The 26,619-nt window shown below is 39.1% G+C and overlaps 1 protein-coding gene across 2 annotated transcripts in view; it reads left to right on the top strand.

Annotated features, from left to right (window-relative positions):
* GSK3B (glycogen synthase kinase 3 beta) overlaps positions 1-26,619 on the top strand; it is a 127,833-nt gene that overhangs the window by 85,401 nt on the left and 15,813 nt on the right. Inside the window, exons 6-10 of one of the 2 annotated variants that reach the window (XM_080919631.1) lie at positions 133-239; positions 2,667-2,764; positions 10,205-10,300; positions 19,816-19,854; positions 22,335-22,521. In XM_080919631.1, the coding sequence (XP_080775757.1) occupies positions 133-239; positions 2,667-2,764; positions 10,205-10,300; positions 19,816-19,854; positions 22,335-22,521 (527 nt within the window). The remainder of the gene's footprint in view (positions 1-132; positions 240-2,666; positions 2,765-10,204; positions 10,301-19,815; positions 19,855-22,334; positions 22,522-26,619) is intronic. The other variant, XM_080919632.1, reaches the window with a different exon arrangement.

Here is a 26,619-nt window from a genome sequence, read left to right as displayed (position 1 = left end):
AAACAGTTTCAAGTGTGTTGCATTAGTGCAGACTTAGGAGGTTTAGATGAGCACATGGTATGTGAATGGAAGCGTATTGTTTCTTTAAGGTAGAGATTTAAAGATTGTTTTTTATTTTTGCCTTTTCCTCAGTGCAAAGCAGCTGGTCCGAGGAGAGCCCAATGTTTCATATATCTGTTCCCGGTACTACAGGGCACCAGAGTTGATCTTTGGAGCCACCGATTACACGTCCAGTATAGGTAAGTGCTGGGTCTGGGTGCCACAGGCGTGGCTGTTAACGACCTGTTTCTTACTCATTGTCCAGCACGGCAAGGGCAGGGCTGCAGCAGTACACTTTGCAGAAATGAATAGAATTCATTTTTTTTACATTTTACAATTTATGCTTTTCTGTTCATCCTTTTTTAGTATTAGAATTATAAAAATACTATTTTGTAGTTGTATAATGCATTTGTTTGACTCTTAAAATTTCAAAGAATTTTTGGAAAGCTTTTAAAAGCATTAATGAGGTGGGGATGAATAGCCAAAGGCCGTGTGTCACACACAGCATGTCTGGAGCTCAGTCATGGCTGCACTGAAGAAACTGAGTTAACTAAAGGCTTCTGTGCCAGCTTTTTAGTTCTCCTGAATGGTTACTTCTGAACCTATACTGCTTAGAAATTTTGTTCATTAATACTGTTACTTTTAAAATATTAATATTGTAATTAATAGGGCAATAATATTTCTGAATTCCTACAATGAAGCATTACTTAATTTCCAAGCAACTTAGTTCATTGGTTTTTCAGCTAAATCTACTAGTTTAAAAGCTACACTGGAGATGTCTAACAATAGAAGGATTAGAGATAGTTAAAATCGTCATTGATCTTCTTAACCTGTTCTAGTACAGTTGCTATATTAGCAGACAAAAGCCCACTTTCCATAAGAGAGAAAACCAGTTTATTTCATATATTTATGGTGGGTGGGGCTGGGCTGAGGGTGACGTCAGCATATCCCTCCATTACTCTGCACTGTAGTTTTGAGGCAGGTGTCTCATGGAACCTGGACTTGGCTGAGGCTGGACTAGCTGACCCGTTAGTGAGTCCATCCTGTCTGCACCTCTCTTTACCACAAGCCGCCTCCACGGCCCCTTAACATTTTGTTTCTGATGGGAACCCCTTAGTCCTAAATAAAAACTGAAGCGTACATATTACACTCCTCCCCCAGAAAACCCCCCATGGTCATGGGGGCGGGGCAGAAAAAAAGAGACAAAACCCAGCTAATTTAGTACAGTGTTGTTTTTCTGACACGCACATCTGCACATTATTCTTTTTCTTCTCACTCATGCCGAGAGGCTGGTGCTTCTTACACACTAGGTCAGTCTGCTGTTGGTGCTGTCAGTGTAAATCGTATGGAAATAGCTTTAAACTCTAGGACCTAAATATCCAGAACATTTAGGGCACTCTAGCCCAGGCTTGATGAAACCTGCCACAGGCATGCGTGGTGCTGGTGTGGTGCTGTCTTTCTGTGGCTGTAAGAACATGGCGCCTGTGACTGGGTCGGTGAGAAGTGCTGTAGAGGTTGTTTTCTCCAGTCAGCTTTAGGCTGAGCTGCCAAGTGGAGATCCAGATTCTGAGACTCTTCATGGTTGCTGTGAGGAGTAAACTAAAAGGTTACTCAAGTACTGTAGGTGACATTCTTTAGTATGTTTATTAATTCAGCTGTCTCCAAGAGCAAGTTTTAGTCCTTTGTCCTCAGTAATGCCTTTGGATACAGTAATTGATTAGTGTATTATTCAAATCTTTGATACTAGTTATCTATTATATACATACATATATATAATATGTAATACTATATATATTTATATATTTATATATATAAAATCTGTACACAGGATAATAGATTGGGTTGTGCCAGGATCTGCAAAACTATGAACAGTCCTAAGATAATTACAACCAAATCACCTGACACATTATAAAAAACATGGATTTGGATCTAAAATGCTTGCCTTTTAAATTTGTTTTATGCATGTGAGTGTTTTATGCATGTTTGGTCTGCAAGTGTATGTGCATACCACACGCATACTTAGTTCCTGTGGTTATAGAAGAGGGTGTCAGATCTCTTAGAACTGGAGATACAGATGGTTGTGAGCCATTATCTGAATGCTGGGAATTGAACTAGGTTCTCTGCAAGAACAGCCAGTCGTCTTTCTTAATGGATAAACCATATGTATAACTGTGATCTTGCTTCTTATGACTTTGTTAAGATTTATAGAAAACTTGGATGCTCGTGTACAAGCTTTAATCTCAGTACGCAGGAAGCAGAGGCATGTAGATCTCTTGTGAATCCAGCCAACCCAGAGCTACATGTACGGAGTCAGTCTCTGTCTCTGTGTGTCTTTGTCTGTCTGTCTTTCTCTCTTTCTACTCTTTCTCTGGCATACAAAATAGATTTCTGAAAATTGAATATTAAAAAATACTTATTTATTCAAAATAAAAAGGGTTCAAGTATATGAATAGATATTCTTTTGAAAAAATTTAGCGATATTTGGAATAAAACCATCACTGATTTTGACTAATATTTTGCTATATTTGGGTATAATCCATACTATGCTATCTAAGTTAAATGTACGTTTCACTTCAAATTTGGTGTGATAAGCCTTTCTTTTGTTTTGTTTTGTTTTTTTTCTTCAGATGTATGGTCTGCAGGCTGTGTGTTGGCTGAATTGTTGCTAGGACAACCAATATTTCCTGGGGACAGTGGTGTGGATCAGTTGGTGGAAATAATAAAGGTGAGATGGTTGATTTACACTTTTGGATCAAAAATATTACATACACACACACACACACAAAGTTATAGTAATTGAGAGAATGTAGAACTTGCATGAATGTAGAAATGGAATATAATTGAGAGCCAAGAAATAAATTTTTACATTTATGGTCAATTGATTTTTTTTAACATATATTCCAAGACAGTTCATTGGGAGAAAACCATTATTACAGGCATTAATACTGCTAGGTACATATATTCAGAAAAATGAAGTTGGAACCTATCTTATTTACATTTCTTTGGAGGAGAGAACATTTATACAACCCATGGAACTGTAAATTAGTACAGAGAGTATGGAAAACATTTGGAGAGACTCCTTAGAAGACAAAATATTTAATTATAGCAGGATTAGGCCCCCTCTTGCACGAGTATCTATCCCAAATACTCGAGTGTGTGAAACCTGTGTTCATGTAGTCATTGCAGCAACATTTGCAGTAACCAAAGTATGAATGACACTAACCTGTGTCATCATTGAGTAGACGGATGGTGACGTCATCATTTCAGTGTATAGCTCTTAGGCCACACTCCATCACTGAAGGAAATCAGAGCCAAAACTCGAGGCAGGATCCTAGAGGCAGGGAATGAAGCAGAGGCCATGGATGGGTGCTGCTTACTGGATTGTTCCAGCACACAGGGCCACCAACCCAGTGGTAGCACCACCACAGTGACATGGGTCCTCCCATATCAGTCTTCAACCATGGAAAATGCACTATAGATGTCTGCAGGCTAGTCTTATGGAGGTATTTTTTTAATTGAGAATTTCTCTTCCCGAGGACACTATCTTATGTCACGTTGACATAAAACTAGCCAGCACACCCCTTATTCTTTAAAACTCTTTCAGTATATACACCCCTTTAACTATATGAGTTGAGTTAGTGAAAGATTTTGTCTTGGAATTGGGCCTAGAATGTGGAGGTTCTTAAACTGAAGAAGCTCAAAATTAGGTTGAAAGGAAACGAGAGACCCAGGAGTGAGCGGTGTCATCTCAGATAGCTGAGCAGTGTGAGCAGTGTGTAGACGCCGGGTTTCTGTTGGAGGCGGTGCTATCTGGAAAGGCTTCTTCATAAGAAACTAACCCTTGAACTGAGTCTTCACCATGGAAATTCAGCCACTATTTAAAGAGGAAGGTCTGAAGTCAGGAAGACATGAAGTCAGGTCTGTTAAGTATTTTAAATACAGCTTGTGGTTGTGAAAGACAGTGTTGATGGGCTATGAGTGTGCCCGGAAAGAGGAATCTAGAGCTGCGGACAGTAGGCATATACTGTATTCGAGGGAGTTAGAAAGCTCTGCAGAATTTTAAGCAGAGGAATAACATTTCTCGTGAAGCTTCTTTTACTACACAGTAGTTTTAAACAAAACTGGCTACATGTGCAGCTCCTCTGTTGAAGTTTGGTGCCCTCTGGTGCTGAGCCATAAAAAAGCAATTAATACCTCCTGAGTGTGGGAGTTGCATTGCATTGTGGTTGTTTTGTCTGTTCTTATAATGTAGTGTAGTCCTTGTTCGGGCCAGTTTTAAACAGCCATGGAGGGAATCTCAGAGGACCTCAACCCTAGATTTAAACTACAGTCAGCTAAGGAATGCTGAGAACAGGAGAAATGGTTTTCTCCCAGGAAGAGCACACTTAATTGGTTATCCAGTCCAAATGGTTATCCCTGAAAATGCATACATTCAAGTAACATTATTCAGACTGAGCTCTCTTACATGTGAGCGCTCTCTCTCTCTCTCTCTCTCTCTCTCTCTCTCTGTGTGTGTGTGTGTGTGTGTACTCGTAAAGTCTAAAAAGTAGGCAGAAATGTTGGTCCAAGTATGTAGAATAAGGAGTGAGAGGAGTGCTTGCATCCTTCCTTCTGCTTCTGCTCCATCGTTTCTCTGCTGTTTTCCTTCACTGTGTCCTTCTGTGGGCCCAGCTTGCTGTTTGTCTCCCTCTATTCAGCGTTACAGTTTACACCCATAGTAAAAGTGCATTCCACAGGCTTCTCCATTCTCTTGTTCCTGGTTGTAATAGCTAAGTCAGGGTTCCTATGTGCTGATGCTGTCTTCTTTCATTTCTAGAGGGTTTTGATTGATTGTCCCACTCATGTCTTGCTTGTATTTTGACTTCAGAGCTGTTAGTGTTTGGCTGCTGTGGTTGTTTGTCTGTCTGTAGCTTCCTCATTCCTGGAAGCCCACTGTGCTAGTGCTCCAGAGATGGACAGTGTCTCCCCAGACAGCCACCTCCCCTCTAGTCACACAAGCTGTTTTCCACCACTCCTTACCTCCTGAACTGCAGTTGCACAGAAGTTACTCCCATAGCTTTTGCTTATATTTGGCCACTTTAAAGTGGCAACTCCATGTTGGAGTTCTTACAGCTGCCATACTTTGTATTAGACTTTTTGGTTACAAAAACACTTTGAGTGAACATTACGTTTACTAGTGCCCTTTTATGGTGCTTTGACATCACAGTGTCATACTGTGTGTAGCTAAACATGAATGAGCCAGATATTTCTAGTGTAAGTCTACAGCTACAGAAACCTTAAAAGTGACTTTCCTTGATCATTTTATACAGTATATTTATGATCTCAATAGCCAGTTACATAGCTATGGTCTTTCACATTCTGTTGCTGAAGACATATTATTAACAGTTTATGGTATTCTGTTTACTAAGTTGAATTTCTGTCATGAGTCAATTTTATTTAAATGAGCTTTTTTCAAGTTGTTAAGTAGTCTGTTTAACTGTTAGTTATTTTACAATTTGCTATTTTTTTTGTTTATTTTTATTACTATTGAAGATGATGGCCAAGTGGTGGTGGTGCGTTGCACACCTTTAATCCCAGCACTTTGTAGGCAGAGGCAGGCAGATCTCCGAGTTTGAGGTCAGCCTGAACTACAGAGTAAGTTCTCAGACAGCCAGGGCTATACAACGAAATCCTGCCTTGGAAAACCCAGAAAAAAAAATAATGTATTTAGGCTGGAGAGATGGCTCAGCTCTTAAGAACAGTGTTCTTCCACTGGTCCTGAGCTGGATTCCCAGCAACCACTTGTTAGCTCACAACCCATCAATGCTGGGATTTGATGCCCTCTTGCGGCATGCAGGTAAAGCACTCATATAAACTAAATAAATAAATCTTAAAAAATAATATATTCATACAACTCAAAAGAATTCAAGTTTATACTTGTAATATGATGTTGTTCAAAGGAATTTTTTTTTTTTGGTGCTAGTAATCAAAACTCAGGGCTCATGCTGCCCAGCATGTACACACGGCTGCATCCCTGACCAGGAACTGATATAGTTTACAAACTGTCCTTACTTTTGCCTTCTGGAAAACATCTTAAGGGGTTATGGAAAATGTGGCTGGTCTCCTTCCTTGACATCATGATATCTTTCTCCATGGGACCTAGTCCAGCCACAGGGTCCCATCTCAGTCTGTTTGGTTTTTGATGCCTTAAATTTGTTTTCTGTGAAAACAGTTTTTATCAAGTATATAGTGCATTCAAATTACTCTCCCCCTCTCTCATATCAGTAGCTCCTTCTCCCTACAAGTCTCTTTCCCACGTTCATTTGCTTTCTTTTGTTACCCAGAGTGACCATGGTTTTGAACCTCTGTTAAGTTAGGCTCTCCAGGGAGAGTGCAGTTGCAGACTCTTCTGTAGCTCCTCTCTCACCAGCCTCCCTCAGATCCATGACTGACCATTGACAGGCAGCCTTGTGGAGAGACCATGATGCGGTGTCCATGTCAGACCCGTGTGAGATCATTTCACAGCCCTTCCCTCTGTCCTCTAGCTCTTAGAGAATGGTGTAAATACCCTGTTAGCAACGGCACGCGGTAGCTTGTTCTCAGCATGTCCAAGTATCCGTGAGTCTCTATGTTTACTATTATTTATTGCAAAGAGAACCATCTGATTAAAGCTGGAGCCGTGTTTGTCTGTAGGCATAAAAGCAAACATTTGGAAGGCTCTTTGACAGTCTTCCTTTTTAATTTCTCATTTGTCCATGTGCTTGAACCTACATACCTGTGTCACGTGATGGCCAGAGTACAGTTTGGTGTGTATTTGTCAGACACAGTCCCCTTGTTTTGTTTGAGGCAGGGGCTCTCTCCCTGAGCTGGAACTTGCCTTGGCCAGACTGACTTGGCCTGCCTCCGCTTACCAGAACAGCATTGTCACTAGACCTGATGTTCACATGCATTCTTACAGACCAGTTCAGGTCTTTGTGCTTGCTTTACAGAGGGTACTTTACCAGCATTGTTACTCCTCAGCTCCAGTTTCTCTTTCTAAATGCCTATCAGTTCAGATCCTGTATTTCACGTTCTTGCCCTTGCTTTACTGATTAGACATTTTTGCAATCACTCTTCTTCCTCCTCTTCCTCTTCTTCCTCTTCTTCCTCTTCCTTCTCTTCCTCCTCCTCTTATGGTCTCTGTCCAAGACCCTCCAGCCTGGAAACTTTTCTCAGTTCCCTCTCTACTGTCCCCATCCCAGGCTATAGGCATCTTTATTAACCAGTCATGAATAACTTAGGGGACAAGATTTACACAACAGAAGCTGGTGTATGTGAGGATCTGCTTGTCTTGGAGCAATCACATCTTGGGGTACAGAATTTACTATTTTGAATACAAACAGCACCAGACTAACCTCTTACACCTAATACCCATCACTTCCTGATGGTTTTTTTTCCAGGTCCTCTCTTTGTGATATAATACCTAAGCATTTTTCACAACCACTGAAATTAGAAACGAAACCATTTACTTTCCTACTAAACCTTATAATTAGACTCTTTGAAATCACCCCCTAAACCTGGTGTTCCTCTGGAAAACGTTCATTCTGTTGCAGCTTTCTCTAGCTAGCCTTTACTCATTCTGGGCCTCCAGTTTTCCTGCCTAAAAATGTTTGCAACAGATTATTGGCCAGCCAACTAGGACCCCACCCTGACTACAGTCTGTGCCCATCCATGTTCAGCATAAGCTTTCTTATGAGTGCTTCTGTGCAGCAACAGCTGAACTAATAGTGACAGGAGGCATGGCTTACACACCTATACTGTTCACTCTCACCCTTTCTAGGAAACAAACAAACATACACTAACCTGTAGATGAGATCTCTCAGTCAGTTATCCAGAGTTTATTGTTTTCTAACCCTTCATGATCAAGTGTAGAAAGACCAGAGAAACTCTGTGTAGGCCCAGCTGGCCTAGAACTTGCTGTGGATCACAGATGGCTTTGAACTCCAGTTGCTTCTGCCTCCCAGGTGCTGGGATTAAAGGCACTTGCCACCACACCCAGCCTAGAAATACACATTAATAAAAAATGTGGGCCCTATGTTTCATCTTAACTGACTTATCAAAATCACCACCAACAAAAGATCCTAGCTTTGTTTTTAAGATTTAAAAACTAACTAAAAGAGTAGAAAAATGACTCTAGTTCATCGTTTCTTCTAGAATATTCTGTGATGTTCAGATCTCTTCTCATTGAAGAGCCTCAGTACATTCAAGATTGAGGGCTTTAAATAAAGTGTGCTGAGGAATTTCTTTATATGTTTTATTGGTTTTTAAAATGATACAATTTTTAAAGACAGCCTGCAAGTTCATAACTAAAGCTTTTTAAAAGTCACAAGCTCATGTTCTAAAAGTTGAAAAATAAATGAACAAACAAACCAGCAATTAAATTCCAACCAACAGCTTTGGCTAAGGAACCTCATTTTGTTACTGTCAAGGAGTAGGTTTTGTTCCATAGTTATAAAGTAACAGGAGTAACATTCAGAGTATTTCAAGAGACTCCTACAGATATAAAAACCGAGTATATGACAACTCACTCAGTCTTTGGCTTCCAAAGAAGTAGAACATGTGGTACTTGTTTGTCCGTGGCTGACTTAGTTTATTATAATGTCCTTTAGCTTCATTCATGTTTCTAGCGTCAGAAGTCCATTTGTTTTATGCTAGAATAATACTCCATTGTGTACGTATAACATCTTTCCCTGGATCCATCCATTCCAAGATCTCATGTTGGCTATTGTAAAGTGATAAGCATGTGAGTGCAGTTGTCTCTTCAGTCTTTTCTGAATCATTAGACTTCCTAATACTGTGTAGATTTGTTGAAAAAGTGTGTTTTAAAACTGTGTATCTTGGTTTTTGACTTATTTTCTTAAGAGTATCTTTTGAAGAAAAATCTAATTGGAAAGTCAATTATATTATGATAGTTTTATTGATGTCTAGAGAGTCATCAAAAACCTGAGGAATTTGGCTTCAATGTGGTACTGTTTGCTTTTAATCCCAGCATTCAGGAGGCAGGGGCAGGTAGATAATCAGTGAGTTCAGGCCAGCAAGGCCAACATAATGAGCCTGGGGTTGTTTGTTTGTTTGTTTGTTCTGAATGTTTGTAGAACTACACCTGATTGTTGGTTGCAAGCACAAATTAAATATTTAATATTATATGACTCCTGTGAAACTGTCACTAACTGTTTCAGCTGATAGTAGTAATACATTAAGCCCAGTACTCAGAGCAGTTGGGAAGATTTCTGAATCTCAGGCTAGCCAGGGCTCTCTATGGATACACTGTCTTAGTAAACAGACAAGCCTATTTCATATTGGGCTCTAAGGTAATAGAGAGTAACGTGTAAAATCGTCTGTTTGTCTGTCTGTCTGCTTCTGTGTGTATACTTCTCCCTTAGACCTCTCTTCTGCAGCCTTTCTTGTATTCAGTACATACTATAGTTCTAGAGGCAATAAAGTGCTCAATTTTTTTGTCTTGTATTATTTATCTATATTTTTAATAAAAAGCTATATGAGTTCTCTTGTTCTTCATGTCTTCTGTAGGTCTTCAGGTAGCTTTTTTTATGTAGAGATACTCTAAATATTGAAAGATTGCATGAAATGATGAACTTGGCCCACAAACGCCCGACTACAGCATTGTTAGGCCTGGCTAACCTGAGTGTCACTTTTCCCATGTAGAGCAGCTACAATCAGTGTTGGGATACAGTGGGAAAGGAAGCTGGGAGATTGCTTGAATTTTCTAAAATTAATTACTCATTTTATATGCATATATATATATATATATATATTTTTTTTTTTTTTTTTTTTTTTTTTTTTTTTTTTAATGTGTGTGCATTAGGGAATGCTTGGTGCCCTCACTCAAAGGTCAGTTGGTATTGTAGGATCTCCTGGGACTAGGGTTACAAATGGTTGTGTTCTTAACTAGTATGTTAGTCCCTGGAATCTTTTCTAGTAATATTTTTTATGACTTAGATTTTTAACGTTTTTATCATAGAACATTAGTCTGGTATAGCATGGTTTATAAATACAAATTAAAATGCTTTCACAAAGTCGATTGAGTTGTTTATTCTATCTCTACTTGGAATTTATTTTATTAGTAGAACCAATGCATTAATATATGGATAGATAAGAATTTGACAATATTTTCTTTTCCTCTGTGTAGGTCCTAGGAACACCAACAAGGGAGCAAATTAGAGAAATGAACCCAAATTACACAGAATTTAAATTCCCCCAAATCAAGGCACATCCTTGGACGAAGGTGAGTGAGAATGAATCTGAGAGTCCACCAGCTAATAGTTAGTGACTCTCAGGTTTTCCTTGTACTTCAGCTGGGTTCTTACAGAGCTCTTATGTCAGTTACAAATGCATAGCAGTTCTCTGTGAAACGGCTAAGTGGCTGGAGCTCAGTGTTTTATTGATGGTGTACTGTTAATTCTGGTGACTGCCTGGGATTTAAGATAACTACATTTTTTAAAAATTCTTTTAAACTATCAGAATAGACATTCTTGTAGGTGTTGTGTGCTTTTAAAGCATGTCTTGTTGGATAAATATTTTGAAAGTAATTTATAATGTTTATAAGATGTTACTAACCATTAGGAAAGCCTAATCAGTTTTTCCACCCTGGGTTGTGTTATGAGGCTAACTATGCAATGAAAAATAAAAAGAATTTGTTAGTATTTACAGATGGTATTCATTTGTAGCAGCCTTTTTTATATAGCTTTAGAAACTCTAGGAAAGCTAGGAATGCAGTGATTCAAACTGCACAGGCTGCTGTTAAACGAGCACTTGTTCTTGTGTGCACAAGTGTGTCTGATACTGGATCTTTGCAGTCATGGTCATGTGCCATGCATCATTTAGGTGGGTAGGTAGGCAACCATATAATAGGTTAGAAATAGCCAACTTTTAAATTGCTATTTCAAAGAAGACTCTGTTTTAAAATGTCCACATAACTTGTTTCATACATTAGTAAGTTCATTTCGTTGATTGTAAAATGCTTAAGAGGTGAAGTAATTTAAGGCCATAAATGAAATGATATGTAGTCACATGTAGTCAGTATGCCTGCCTTTCTTAGTTAAGGTTTTATTGTTGTGAAGAGACACCATGCTCTCTTAAACTCTTACAAAGGAAAACATTTAATTGGTGCTAGCTTATAGTACAGATTTAGTCCATTACCATTATGGTGAGAAGCATGGCAGCATGTAGGAAGACATGGTACCGGAGAAGTAGCTAAGAATTCTACATCTTGATCTGCATCTAGCAGGAAAAGAACTGTGAGCCCATGAGCCTGAAACCTCAAATTCCGCATCTACAACGACACACTTCCTCCAACAAGGCCAAACCTCCTAATGGTGCTACTCCCTATGGGCCAAACATCCACACACATGAGCCTGGGTGCCATTCCTTTGCAGACCTCCAACACTGCCTCCCTTTCTCTTCCTGTTCTATTCTGATTACATGCTGATTCCAGGTATTTCCTCTAACATTCTGATAACCTCTCTTCAGAAAAATACTTAACATTCATTATTTCTTTCCAATTTAAACAAAGGCATCAGTGATATTTCAGTTCAGGAAGTATAGGTTGAGTCCTTCCTTCATTGTCCTAAGAGGCCAAGTCCCCTTCATTTTAAAATTCATGGTGAACACTTGTCTTTGGTAAAGTCATCTTGAATCTTTGTATTTAAGGCTTAGTTTTTGAGCTAAGTGAGATATACTTGGGGTCTTTAATGTGGCTCTAAACCTAGAGGATCCTAAATGACCTTTTTGGATTTTGAGGCCAAGTAAACTTAATCTACCAAAATTGTTACAGGTCAGTGTCTATTGTGACTGATTTATAATATACTATAATCCAACTAAGGTATAGAGAAAATAATAGAGAATCCAGGGTATTAAATAGAGGGATATATATTTTAAGTAGTCATTATATTTATAAAGGAAGAAGGGAGGATGTTCTAAGTCTAAGACATCAATCAGTCTTGGTCTTTGACACGGACACACAGTGGAGCTGACAGACACAGTGCTGCACTAGAGGTTACAGGATCCTGTTAACACTCAGTGCCCACCAGCACTGATGTGTGTTTCTAACCCCTTATCCCCATCTACAGTTTTCTCTACAGTAGAAATACCAGCCAGAATAAAATATGAAGAATGATTAATTTTAAAATGTGTCCAATAGAAAGAACTGTGGTGAATTAGTTTAAGTTTTGTTCTGCCTTCTTGGATTCCTGACATTTCCCTTATATTGTGGGAATGAAATATAAAACCTTTTTATTTAGATCTCCATTTCTATGTGGTGTATAGAACAATTGTTCAATTCTCTTAGGTTTTATATTAAAACTACTATGAACCCTTCATTTATATAGTGTCCTTTGACAATTAGGATTTTCCTTCATGCAGTGTATTCCATAATAAATAAATTTGTATTGATGTCTCTTTAATACACACAAATTTGTATCCTACACAGAAATTCCATGGCTTGATTTGAGTAAATGATGAGAATATGCTCCCATTGAATTAGAAAAAAAGATTTTCACAAGTAAAATGTAGAACTGGATTCCAGGAGGAGCACAGTCTCACTTCCCTCATCCTCTTTCGGTGACGCACAGCAGCCTGCCAAGTGTAGCCTGTCCAAATAACCGGTAGCAGCATTTAAACCCCGTACATAGTGTTCTCTAAAAGCCTGGTCCTTGGGATCTGCAAAGTCAGAGAAGCAAGAATACCTTTGTTCCCTGTTGTCTTTCTTTAGAATCCACTTCAGCCCTTTTCCCTAAAATCACGGGGGTGTGAGCCCTGGCGTCTCAGCTGCAATGTAAATGCTCAGTTGTTACTTTACACTCCGGATTAAAGACACACCGACACAAGTGCACTCCTACTTAATCTCCATTCTCTTTCTAAAAACAAACTGTCCTTAGAAATGCACTATTCTGCAGGGTAAGTCATTTATATTTTCAAAAATGTAGACAAATAAATATTGAGAAAACTGTCTTCTTCACAAAGGATGCGGGTGTACAGGTGCTAGAGAGGGAAAACGATAGTGTCAGTCAGCTACATTAAAGGTTTTTGGGATCTACGGACCTGTTCAAGTTGCTGCTTGTTACGTATAGCTAGTTTGGGCTGAAACATTTGTTGCTCTTAGAGAGGACTAGGGGTCCAGTTCCTACGACTCCCGGGAATCTGGTCCCCTCTTCTGACCTCTGTAGGTACCAGACACATGTGATACACATAAGAACATGCAGGGAAAACCCACACACACATAAAAGGAAATATATCTTAATAATTATAGAATAGATAGTGCAACCTAATTTATTGATAAAGCATTTAATGATTTAAGTGGGAAAGAAAATGGAGGCTATGTTTTGGAGTGTGCTGTGTATTTCAGAGAAATGCCAGATTGAAAGCTAAAGTAAATGGTACAGTTGTACACTTAGAATTAAATACAGAGATTTGTGGGAAAAGAGAAGAAACTTAAATCTTGCCTTTAGAACATGGAGGCAGGGTGAACTAGGGAGTCATTAGGAGAGAAACAGAGTTTAAATACTGCTTCTGTTTTGTAGATAGTGATTATTTGCCTTCAGGTTCTTTTCAGAATACAGTGTTACCTTAGTTCAGTCATAAATGGAGACCATTGCACTTCCAAAATGCCTTGTCCCTTCTGCCTCGTGTCCTGGCCGTGGTCGGGCCGCGGTGGTAGTGTAGAGCCCCCACCTCCTTACCGATTTCACCCCTGCAGCTCCAGAAAGCCCAGCCCAGCCTTCTGGTTACATTCCAAATGAGCTTCTCACAGCTCTGATTCCTCGTGGCCTTTAGGAAAGTAAACCATAGAATGTATGTTATGGCAAGGGTGATCACATGTCCTGACTTACTGTGATTTCCATATAATTATTGACGGTTTGTTTCATTATTGTCAGAGCAACCCCTTCTTTAGATGCGGACCACCAAGGTCATACTGTTCTTAATCTTCTCCTGCCTGCTCTTTCAACAAGCAGACCTAGTTCTTGTCTTGCCCCCCAAATTAAGATTCCCTGAGGGATAGTTACTAGAACTATCTCTTTACCAAGTTGTCCGTGCTTCCTCCATCGTGTGTGTTAGGTGATGAATTTAAAGTTCAGTGTGTAGGGAAGACTAGGGACAGCTAGTCAGATCATTCTGTAGTATAGTCTTGTGTGTCTCCAGCTCCCACTGTTGAGTAGCTGGTATTTCTTGTTTATGTTACTGTCAGATACTCTCTTTTGTCCTGGTAGCAAAAAATGCAGAGGTCAGATAAGTAATGCCAGTGTCTGTAATTTTACAGTGTGGTGGAAGTCATTTAGCTGGTTTGTAGAGAGAAGAGGAGCAGAATTCCCTCCATCCGCGTGTTATCCCCGCATTACACTACTTAACAAGTTAGCTGTGTGTGATGCAGTTGTCTCATACCTTACCTTAAAGGAACGTGCATCCATGCTCAATTTTCTGATCTAATCAGACTTCTCTAATTGATGCAAGAGAAGCCACATTTGCTTCTATATCTTTATCTTCTTGCCAGTGTCTTTCCCTCTCCACAGTCCACACACAGTGCTTCCCACTTTCTTCTTTGCTAAGCAGATATCAATCTCAGATCTTCTTTCTCCCATTGTCCATGTAGTCAGTGGCCATTCACCATCGTGTAACTACTTATTAGTACCCATTAAGTCAAAGTGTGTATATCACAGCAGTTTCTAGTTTTGGATTCATTATGGTGACATGCATTACTTCAGTATTACTTCAGGATGGTCTTTGAGAGCCAGAAAGATGGTTTACCAAGTTAAGGCACTTGCCACCAAAGCTGGATAGGCTGAGTTTGATCCCAGGAGCCCACCACACGGGAGAAGGAGAGAACCAACTTCATAGGTGGTTCTTGGGTCTCTCTGGGCATACACACACAACAGACAGACAAATGTAAAGAAAACATTTTTCTTTTTTGGTTTGATTTTTGTTTTTCAAGACAGTGTCTCTCTGTGTAGCCCTAGTCCTCCTGGAACTTGGTCTGTACACCAGACTGTCCTCAAACTGAGAGAGATCCAGTTGCCTCTGCTTCCCGAAAGCTGGTATTTAAATTTTTTTTTTAAGTTTCTTGCCAAGTTTTTGACATAATAGTTTAATACTCAACAGCTAAATATGAACTATATACATAGGTTTTGTGTGACCCTCAGTCATTATAATGGCTGCCTAGAAAAAAGTCTCCAGCCAAAGCCATCATCACATGCTTGATTTGTTCAGTATGAGTGAACACTGTTGTGCCATCTTGCTAGCAGAGGAATCCCGTTACACTAAGTTATACTCTTAGCTTAAAACTAGACCAAAATACCTCGTGGTTTGTTTCTCAAGGCTCTTCTGATAACCTTGCATTTTTCTGTGACCCTTTAGTATGTCACATTTATCCACTTCAACTCTCTTTTAGCACATTACCGAAAAGCCTTCAGAGAGACCCATAGAGCAAAAAACAAAACATTGCTGTCAAACTTCCCTTGCAGACCCCATACTTACTTTTTCATCTTACAACATTCATATGTGTTCCAGAAAACATAGAGCCATATGGGGCATATCTGTTAGTTCCTAAGAATGCCTCTGATCTGTCATTGCTTGTGGAAAACCAGATCTTGTGTTTTTCAACTCTCTCAGCCCTGAATCCTGTTCCACCCAGTTACCACTTGCCTTTGTGAGTGTGCAAACCATCACTGCTGAGTTTTTTCTGCCTTTTAGTACCAGCGTCATAATCTCCTCTTCTTTTCTGATACTCAGTCTCCTTAGTGAATAACCTCCTTGTTTTTCTGTCTTCCAGGCTGTGTACTTTTATTTCATTTCTGGACAGTACACATATGAAGATGTAGCTCTTAACACTAGGAACATGGCTCAGTAATATAGCACATTCCTAGCATATGTACAGCCCCAGGCTTGATACCCAGCATGAGACACGCACATGCATGCGCACACACTTGCGCGCACACGCACAACACCTCCCCCGGGTGATTAATCTATATATTAGAGGAGTGCTCTTTTAATTGTTTAAGAGGGGGTGACAAAGGAGGGGATTGGGAATAGATTGAAGAAGACAAGACTTTTTTTTTAAATTTATCATTGTTTTAAACACTATATATTCTTTATCACCAGTGTTGTGCTGGGTCCCATAAAGGACACAAAATAAAATATGCAGTTCTTACCTTTGAAGAGCATAGTTAAAGCAAGTATTAAGTAATATAAATTGTGTATTGTAAAATTTCAAAGCTGTTTACATCTACCGTGTGTCACAAGTCAGACTTTTAGGGACGGCAGTAAAAGAAGTCTCCTTAAGGATGACATAGGACAAGGGCTGTTGAAGTAGACTTAAGATTTGCTTAAATGGGACCCAGGAAGTGGCTCAGCTGGTGAAGGGTCTTACCACTGGACCTGAATTTGAACCCTGGCACTCACATAGTGGAAAAAAAAGTAACTGAGTCACATGAGTTGTCCCCTGACCTCCAAGCATATACACACAAATGAATTTTAAAATGTGAAAGAAAGAAAAAGAAAGACATAAAGACATGATTTGCTAGGACAGACATCTTAAGATGGGAGAGATGGATGGAAAGCTCTGAGGAAAGCCAGTCTGGTTAGCATAGCTGCTTTGTAAAACTGGAAAGTTCAGCTGGGTCAGTGTTTAGTAATGCATGCTTCTGTGTAGGTCTGCAGTCACGTTTCATCAGTGGGCTGTGAGAGGAGGAATCACGTGTATAGGGAAATGTTACTTTCCTTACATGCCACCTAATTAGGGCAGTTGAAGTTCACTAACTGCTAGGGGCTAGCTTTGTTGTGACTACAAAAAGTATCTTTGTGTTTCTTGCTCTCAGCCTTATTTTTCTGACTTTTCTAACCCTCAAAGGTTAGAAAACTGTTGTGTCTTTCTTCATTAAGCTTGAACTACATTCAGTTTGTGATCCATTCTGTATAGCAGTGACTTCAGACAGAATTTTACTTGGCTTGTGAATTCTCTGAAAGTTGGTTTTCGGTGGCTTCTTATAATTTATATTTCTATAAATTACTAATTTATAGTTGTCTTAGTTAGGGTCTTATTGCTGTGAAGAGACATGGTGACAACTCTTATAAAGGAAAACATTAAATTGGGGCTGGCTTACAGTTTCAGAGCTTCAGTCCATTACATTATGGAGGGAAGCTTGTGGCATGCAGACAGACATGGTGCTGGAGACAGGGCTGAGATTCTACATCTGAGCTCACAGGCAGAAGGAAAAGACTGAGCTGCTAGGCCTTGCTTGAGCATCTGAGACCTCAAAACCTACCCTCACAAGGACACACTTCCTCCAACAAAGCCACAACTACTCCAGCAAGGCCACAGTTCCTAATAGTGCCACTCCCTATAAGGACTGCTTATATTCAAACCACCAACCACAGTACTAGATTGGATTGCCTTATATTTCGGTGTATCACTAGATGAATGTATGATAGCATGCAAGATATGAATAAAGGAAATTTTTTAAACTATTAATTACTTAATTATTGTTATCTACTTAGAAAGCCACTTAGTTGGTTTCTTTTTGTTGTTGTTAATTAACATAAATAACTATTCTCAGACCCATGATATTGTCTCACTCTAATCTTACATTTAGGTTTATTAATTGCAGATAGTTTCAGATTACTTGAGATCCAGTAATGATGTTGCTCCTTAATAGTCATGGTTTACCAGTTTTTAGAACTGGGGGATTACGTTTTGTCTTTGACCAAAAGTTGTGTCAATTTTATAAGTCTATATTGGAAAGTAATAGGGGGTGGCTGTTTGGAGCAAACACATAATTTGTTCTGTGTTCTACTAGGTTAATTCCTACCATCTATAATTATAAAAAGTAGGCATTTCTATTGCTTTGCCTGGGTGCATAATACAGCAGCATTGGTGAGACGTGACCATGTGAGAAGCAGCTTTAACTGCAGGTCTAAAAGTGTGTGTGATTATTATCCCTCAGTAGCCATTGTGAAGGGCCTCGTTCGGCCAGAGCACTTAGCTCCAGGAGGGACTTTCATAGCCAGTCTAGACACTTCTCTCTATTATCTGAGTTACCCAAATGCAAATTTATTTTGAATAATTCTTAAGGATTTGTTTGCATTTGTTTAGCACCACAGAGACTTTGGGGGAACATTGATTTTTTTTTTTTTTTTTTAACGTTTCCCCCTTGTGGCCTAGTAACTGTGATGTGCCTCCTTGTTTGAATTTAAGAAAATCTGTTGCTGCACAGGTGAGGTCGTAGTTGAAGCTCAAAAGTTCATGTCAGTGTTTCAGTTCATTTGATTCTTTCCTTTTTTCTTTTTCTTTTATTTTTTTATTTCACTTTTTCTTTTTTTTATGCTTTGTTTTATTTTGTTTTATTTATTTTTTTATTTTAGCGTTTAAAGGGGTATCTGTGGCCTTGCTGCATACTTGCCTGGCCATATTTAGTCTGCATACTAATTGTTAGTTGGCCCAGTTGAATCTTACTTTTGGCTGTTAGTTCTTTTGGTATGATTTTCTGTTTTTGTCTACCTAGTTGTGTTTTAACATTTCAATCTTTATGGGGCCGGATTTTAATCCCATGCGCTAAATTTTAGTCTGCAGACTAAAAGTAATCCGCGGATTATTATTATTTTTTTTTTGCAAAATTCCCCCACTGGAAACTATCTAAAAGAATATTACATTCTCTTAGCTTAGTCCAGGGAGTCCACAGCTACTGGTGAGTCCTGCCAAGCTCTGTGCTCTCAATGCCTAGACATAATAGGCCCTGCTAACTCCTTTGCATATTTGGCTCCGTTTTGCCTAGGTGTTGTGTGCATTATTCTGCATGTCACCTGTAACTGTGACTGTCCCTTGGTTGTTTTGTTTATTGTATACATTTTTGTTTAGCTTTTGGTGGGTGAATTGGGCATATTCGCAGATGAAGCTGTGTTGAATTTGTGCTCAAAGATTTTTTTTCAGTGAGTTTTTGCTAAAAGGAAAGAATGCTCTATATTTATTATTTTTTCTAAGTCATGGGTGCAAGGGTATGAGGGGGCAAAGCCCACAATAGAAAAAGTAAGTTTATACCCGCACTCCTGAGGTGATATGTCAGTTTCCTAAGAGTCCTCATACAGTGAGACTGTCAGTAAATATCTTCTAGCAGGGAAGTCAATCCAAAAAAGGAGAATAATCCGCGGTGGCCTGATTCTTAGCTCACACAAATTAAAAATATCTGGCTTGAAATTTACAGTTATATAAATTAAATATACTTAATATTTCTCTGTCATGACCAATAATTTAGCAAAAAAAATGTTTATACTGTGTTACTGAGACAAAACAATTGTGAAATTTTAGCATATTGGGAACGTACATTTTTTTAAAAGCAGGCCAATATGCCCCTCCCAGCCATGTCTGTGATGATGAATCCAGGTCATGGAAGACCACTTTACTTTGAGAACTTTACTTCTAGATTTCATTTTGATTTTAACTTATTTTGGTTTTGTATTTTTTTAATGAACACACTGGCATTGGAACATAATAAATTAAAAAGAAATGTTTCTTTACTGTGCCTCACCATTGCACAAATTAAAAAAAATTTTTTTGCATACACTTGTGGTAGAATAATTTTTAAAATTTGGACTTGCTACTGTGGAGACGAATGCTTACGTTTATAACTGTATAAACATTTTCTATGTCCCCTACACCATGGATTTCTTATAACATTGGATATATTTTTCCTTGCTGGACTATTCTCTTTTGCATTGACTTCCCCTGTTTGGACTATTTCACTGCATTATCACCTTTAGGATTCATCAGGAACAGGACATTTCACCCCAGGAGTACGGGTATGTACTTTTTTTTTTTTTTTTTAACTTTAGGTTCATTTTATAACACTAGGGAAAGGGCTGAGAAGTGTTATTGAAATGTGCTAGTGAGGTCAGTGTGGGGAATTAGTCTCGGTTTTGTACTGTATAATACAGATCTAGATGGAAATGTATGACTTAATTATTCCTACTTGCAGCCAAAGGTTCTGTACATTATTTCAGTGGTTAAGGACCGATGTGGAAGCAGAATCCTGGCTAGAGACCATGTTTCAGTAGCTGTTGGCTTCCTGTCTTTACAACAGCTCGTATCTAGTTGGGAATATGCATTTTGAAGGTGCATGCTGCCACACCCCATATTTTGGATAGACTAGGCCTTGATTCACATAATTTTCCACTTAACCCGTATCCAGAGTACCAAACCAAGGCTTTTCTCATGCGGACTCTCAAAGATTTAAAGTAAATGAGTACCTTTTTAAAAGGCGGGTCTTCAAAAAAATCTAGTCTAATAAAGGCTTTTGGCATAGATTATTTTTTAACTCTGGTACCTTAAGTTAGGATGTCTTCACAAAACAAGCTAATATATATGCCTTAATACCCAAATGATAGGTGGGTCCTGATAGCCAGTAAAATACCAAAAAAGATACAGGGAATGAATTTTGTAAATGATGAAAATAAAATTCTAACTCTAACTTATTAAGACTTTTAACAGAAAACCTTTCATAGCTACAGTGTGGTTTAGGTGGCTTGTTGTGTTGTTGAGACAGAGCCTCGTTATGTATCCTACTGGCTTCATACTCACTGTGTACCTCAGGCTGGCCTCAAACTCATCTGCCTGCCTCTGCCTCCCGAGTGCTGGGGTTAAGGTGTGTACAGCAGTCGTGCACAGTCAAGCATGAACTTACTATGTCCTCTGTACTTGGATTTTAGCAAAAGTCATTTTTATATTCATGTGCTGTCTTAGGTCCACCTACCTAATACCATAATCGGTACCAAGACATTTTAGATTAGTTAGCAAGTAAGTCCATATATTGTCAGATACAAACTACCAGTAGTTTAGATATTTTTCTCACTGTTTTGAATCACAATCTCAGTATATACCTCAGGTTGTCCTGGAAGTTAACATGTACACCAGGCTGGCCTTGAACATAAAGAAACTACCTGTCTCCGGAGTGCTGGGTGTGTGCCACTGTACCTGGCTAACCTTGTTTTTTATAACAGTTTTGGCTGTTTTTCTTTTCTGCATTCTGGATTTGATTGGCACTTAAAAAGGAGAGAGGGAAGTGACCAAAAATGTGGCAAAATGAAACATTTTAAAGTGTGTAGCATCTTCCTTGGCTATGGCAAATTATAGTACTTAAAAGCATGGAAGCAAGGAAGTTTTGACTTTGCACAGGTCTTTGTAAAATCTCCACTAAATCGACCAAGCTTTAAAGTAAGTTCTTAAGATCTTCTCAGGGAACTTTCTCAATGAGAAGTAATCTATTTCTGTAGTAAACAGTAGTTTTTTTTTTAAAGGAAAGAAAACAACCCATCCAGTTACCAGTGTTTTTTAGAAAGTGCTGGAGAGTTCTCTTGATTATTAATGACCCTGTAGTGATCAGGAGTTGTCCTGTCAGGTGCTTAGTAGGAAGCCCTGGCTCCTGGGTCTTCCAGTCCCGTGCCATTGGCATGCCTTCTTCACACCAAAGCCTGTGGGTTATTTTCTTCAGCATCGAAGTTCTGTGTCCCATCTGCCCATGCTTATGTTTCCCTTCAGTTTTTAATAAAGTCTGTGCACATCACTGTATGTGCTGGTTCATTATAAGACACACTGAGTATGAAGCTATGGGTTCTTTTAAGCAAATTAACTGTATTGCTTTAGTTTAGACTTTAGTTGACCTTTCTGAGATAAATGACCATTACTAAAAATTAAGTTCTTCTTGCCCAATTAAAAATTTTGGACTATTCACTGAGAGAAATCCACATGCAAATGATGTGTCTAACTACAGAGGAAGTCTAGGTGCTCCAGAACCTTTGAATAATGAAAGGCTCTGTATCAAGATTATACAGAACCATTCGAATTTTTAAAACAACTTCTTTCTCTTTTTAAAAAACACTGACAGTGCAGTCCATTCTCAGAAGTTGTTATGCCTAAAAGAATACCAGAGGCAATCTCATGTTTACTGCCACAGCAGTAAAAACTTTAATTAAAAAAAAAAATTATTCTAGTTTTGCTTGCCTCCAGATCTCAGCTTTTATATGCCTATAGTAGTTTCTAGGCATGCTTAATTAATTATGCTACTTCGTGCTTAAGAGATGGGTTATTCTCAAAACTTTTCTTGCACAGTTTTTGATTAGCAAGCAGTTCACCCACTGTGGTATATCTCGTGCAGTTAACGCTTTCATTCTTGATTTTGTAACTATGGTTTTATATGGTGAGAATTAACTCAGTACTCAAAGGATTGCTTGATTAGGTTCTTAAATAGACCTTAATTGTTCTTTCTGCTGCTTTGTCCTTTCAGGTCTTCCGGCCCCGAACTCCACCAGAGGCAATTGCACTGTGTAGTCGTCTACTGGAGTATACACCAACCGCCCGGCTAACGCCTCTGGAAGCCTGTGCACATTCATTTTTTGATGAATTACGGGACCCAAATGTCAAACTACCAAATGGACGAGACACACCTGCACTCTTCAACTTCACCACTCAAGGTGACTCCACACGCTTCACTTTATCTATTGAATGAGACATCTGCCATTCGTCTGTAGTGTTTGAATATCTGTCCCCAGTTGCAGGCTATTTGAGGGAGTGTTAGGAGGTATGGTTTTGCTAAAGAAGTATGTTACTGGGGTGAGCTTTGAATTTCCATGTCCTGTGTGCTTTTGGTTTGAGATCTCCCCTACTGCTCCAACCGCCTGCCACCTCCCCTCCACTATCATGTCATGGCCTCTAAATAATTTTTTGGAACCATACACCCAAAATAAACTTTTTTCTGATAAATTGCTGTGGTTATGATATGTTGTCACAGCAGTATACAAGTAACTAAGATGCTGACGAGTAGATGTGAAATGATACTTTGTTAGTGATAATCTCTGTAGACAAAGTAGTCATATTAAGTGCCAGTGGAAGTTAAGAAGAGCCTGTACTTTATTATACCAATCATGTGGTTTTGAACAGTAATAATAGATGGAAGTTTGGGAATAGTCCTGGTTTGTCCATTTTTGTCCAGATTTTTGTAAATTTGGGCACATGAGAAATATATAGTGATTTTAAACAGTTATAGATTAGTAAGACTAAGTATGCAATAGTGTAACCTGTATATTTGAATCTAAAAGGTAGACTATTGGTATTTCTTGCTTTCCAGCATTTCTAGCAGGTTTTTAAAACCTAGAGATAAATTTTTCCTATTGTCTTAATTCTATTGGCTGTTGAGAAACACTATGACCACAGAACTCTTATAAAAGAAAGCACTTAATTGGGGCTTTTTCACAGTCTCAGAGGTTGAGTCAGTCATGAAAGGGGGCATGGAGGCATGTGGCAAACATGGTGCTGGAGAAGTATCTGAGTTCTACATTCTGATCCACTGGCAGCAGGAAGAAAGAGACAAGATGCCTGCCTTGGGCTCGTGAAACCTCAGAGTGATCTATTTCTTCCAGCAAGGCCACAGGCCCTTAACATTCTTCAGTAACTCTCCTGATGACTAAGCACTCAAATACATGGGGGGGGGGGCATTCTTAATCAAACCACACCTATATTTCTCTAAACTCAATTATCTTATTTAAAAAATAAAAAACAAAAAAACCAAGGGAGACCAGAGGCCTAAAACCTACAGGAATTTATGCAAGAGGAATAGACAGAGAAATGCCCATCCCTTCTGGACTGGCCCATTGCTGCTGCTGATTAAACAGTAAGGGAGACCGAGTGCACTCGTTCATTGGTAGAGAAAGCCATCACCTTCCTACCTGAGTAAGATTCCATGTCGGTCTTCCATTGTCTTACTCCTCCTCTAATAAGAGCCCCTCCCACTCCCACCAACTAACACAGAATAAAACGAGAGAAGGAAGGGGTAAGTGGATGGACTGACTGGGTGGTGAGGATTGGTCAGGTTAGGAAATAGACATGGGAGTTTGGGGAACCTTCTGCGACTGAGAAAGAGACATTGCTTCCATTGAACATGGAAAGTGCATTCTAAAGCCACTGCCAGTGTTACTACAACTCCCATTTTCCAGGCTCTATGTGCAAATGGTTTTGTACATTCTACCTTCTGTTCATCAGTGTTCTGCTTAACACAGGGTAATCAGGACCCCAAACATTGCAGAATTTTGGATCAGCTTCAAACAGAGTTAACAATCTCAGGACATCTGAAAACACTGTTAAACATGGTTTAAAACTCCCTCAGCACAGATGGTAGACACATAATGTTGACAGTCTTAAGCTAAGCCATACAAGCCATTACTGTTCCCTCAAATCTTACACATTTATTTCATGCATCCCTCCCCCGTTTAATTTAGAATAATCTAAATATATAGGGAAAATGTTCATTTTTCAAATAAAGAAAATTGCACTGTTGTTTGGAGAAGGCTCCTCACTCCTTAGTGTATCGTATAAAGAGTAGACGTTGCTCTGACTCCATAGTTTCAAACTACAGTAGAAAAGCAGAGCAGTTGCCCAGATGGGCTGAGAGTCCAGTGAACTTAGGAACAAGTTGATTTTTGTGTGTCCACCCTGTGCCTGGAAGTGTCAGAAGAAAGCTGTGTAGGTTAGGTGTTACTGACAGAGCAGCTGCAGTTTGACAGAAGGCTGAGCTAGAATGCTGACGGACTTCCTTCTTAGTTTCCTTAAGGGAAAAAGTTATTGGCATTCAGCACATCTTCACTGCACAAGTGTGCAGATTTTTTATTTGGTTGGATTTCAGAGCCCTGGCTTGAGTTACATTGTTGTCGTGTGCTTCTTTGAAGTAATTCATCCACTTACTCACCGATGAAAATCTGTTATTACTAATGAAGAAAAATTTAAAGTTATCAATTCGGTAGATTAAACACTTGACATGAAATTCATGAGAATAACTTTTTAAAAAGTAAACAGTGTGTTGTCATTTGTATATCCCTGGTGCTGCGCAGCTAAAACCTTGATCAACTTCCCAAACAGTTTCTTTGCTCCTGAAATCATGTCCCCATTAAACATGAATTCCCCACTAGTCTCTCATCCCTAGCAGCAGCCAGTTTGCTTTTGTCCCATGGATTGACTCATTTGACATAATTGATATGAATGGACCCTTGTAGGCTGATCTGACTTCCTTCACCTAGCCTGCTTTCATCCGTAGAGGACAGATCAATACATCCTTCTTTCCTGCGATGAACAGTATTCCTTGTGCAGCTGTGTAAGGTGATTTATTTAGGCATTCACTTGTGACAGACTTTTGGGTACTGTTACAGTGGTTTATATGCAGATGCTTGTTTGAATGATTGGGGCACTGCTCAGTCATGTGATAATTCTGTTTAGAGAAACAAGCACACTAATTCCATTTTATATGCCTATATATTACATACAAGCACAATTCTACATGGTCCTAGTATGGATATGTTTTTCCTGATTTAAAGAATATATGTCCTACTTTTCTTTCCATTTCCTGTGAAAACATGTCCCGACAAAGGCAGTGTTAAGGGAGAAAGGGTTTATCTGACTCACAGCTCCAGGTCCTCACTACAGGGAGGCCAGGGTGTCAGGAACTTGAAGCGGCTGGTAGCATCTACAGCCTGGATCAGAGAGAGCAAATGCATGCTTAGTTTGCCTCAACTCTAATACTCCAGGACTTAAACCAGGACAGGGCCACACACTTGTAAACTTCGTCTTCTCAGATCAGTTTACATAAAGACATCCTCATAGATACATCCACAGTTCTGCCTCCGCCAGACTGTGGTGTTAGATCATGGCAAGTCTGACAGTTAAAGCTAACCATTACACAAGTGTATTTGGACAGAACAGGGGTAGCTGAAGCAGAGGAGGTGTGTTGTGATTCTGAATCAGAGAATTACAGCAGTTGAAAAAACTATCTATTCAGTGGACTCTAGATATATTCTGGGAAATGTTTTTCATGAGAGATGCATTTCTGGGGGGGTGAGTGGGTGTGTGTGTGGGGGGGTGTGTGTGTGTGGGTGGGTGTGTTTTGGCATTTTAAATTTTCTGTCAGCCATTCTGAAAGTGAACTGTTCCAATACAGGCATGCTTTCTCCCAGTAAATCTAACTGTGATTTCTAAATCACTGTTAATCTTGAGTAACATTTCTGCATAAGGACATGGAGATACTGGGTGTTGTTCTGTTTGGTGTTCTGTGTTCTACTTTTGGAGCAGTGTTTCCAGATGGTGATCTTGTTTTGTAAAGGAAAGTTATGTCTTGGACACACACACGCCCATGTATATATGTATATACATATGTTTTAATATATAATAATCATATATATGTGTATATATATTTATACTGTTTAAATGCAGCTTTAAAATACAGTGTTTTTAAGAGCAATTGGTAACTAATGGGTGATTGGAATAGAAGTATGGTTTGAGAGGAGTGTGTATGGAGGCTTCCTCTACATTCTAAGTCACCCTTCTGTTTTACTTGGGATAGCAAGTTTAAATCTCTTTAGGTTAATGAAGAATAACTGAATACATGTGTTAACAGCCATCACTGCATGGCTGCCACCAGATACCTTTGCGGCTTAGGATATCATTTGGTTTTGGTTTTGTTGTTGTTATTTTTTTTCTTTGAGTTTCACATCATATACTCCAGTCCTGTTCATGTCCCCATTTCCTCA

Source organism: Micromys minutus, assembly GCF_963924665.1.
Source record: "Micromys minutus genome assembly, chromosome: 7".
In the NCBI taxonomy this organism is placed as follows: domain Eukaryota; kingdom Metazoa; phylum Chordata; class Mammalia; order Rodentia; family Muridae; genus Micromys; species Micromys minutus.
The sequence above is the reverse complement of the archived record's forward strand: the minus strand, read 5'-3'. Positions and strand labels throughout refer to the sequence as shown.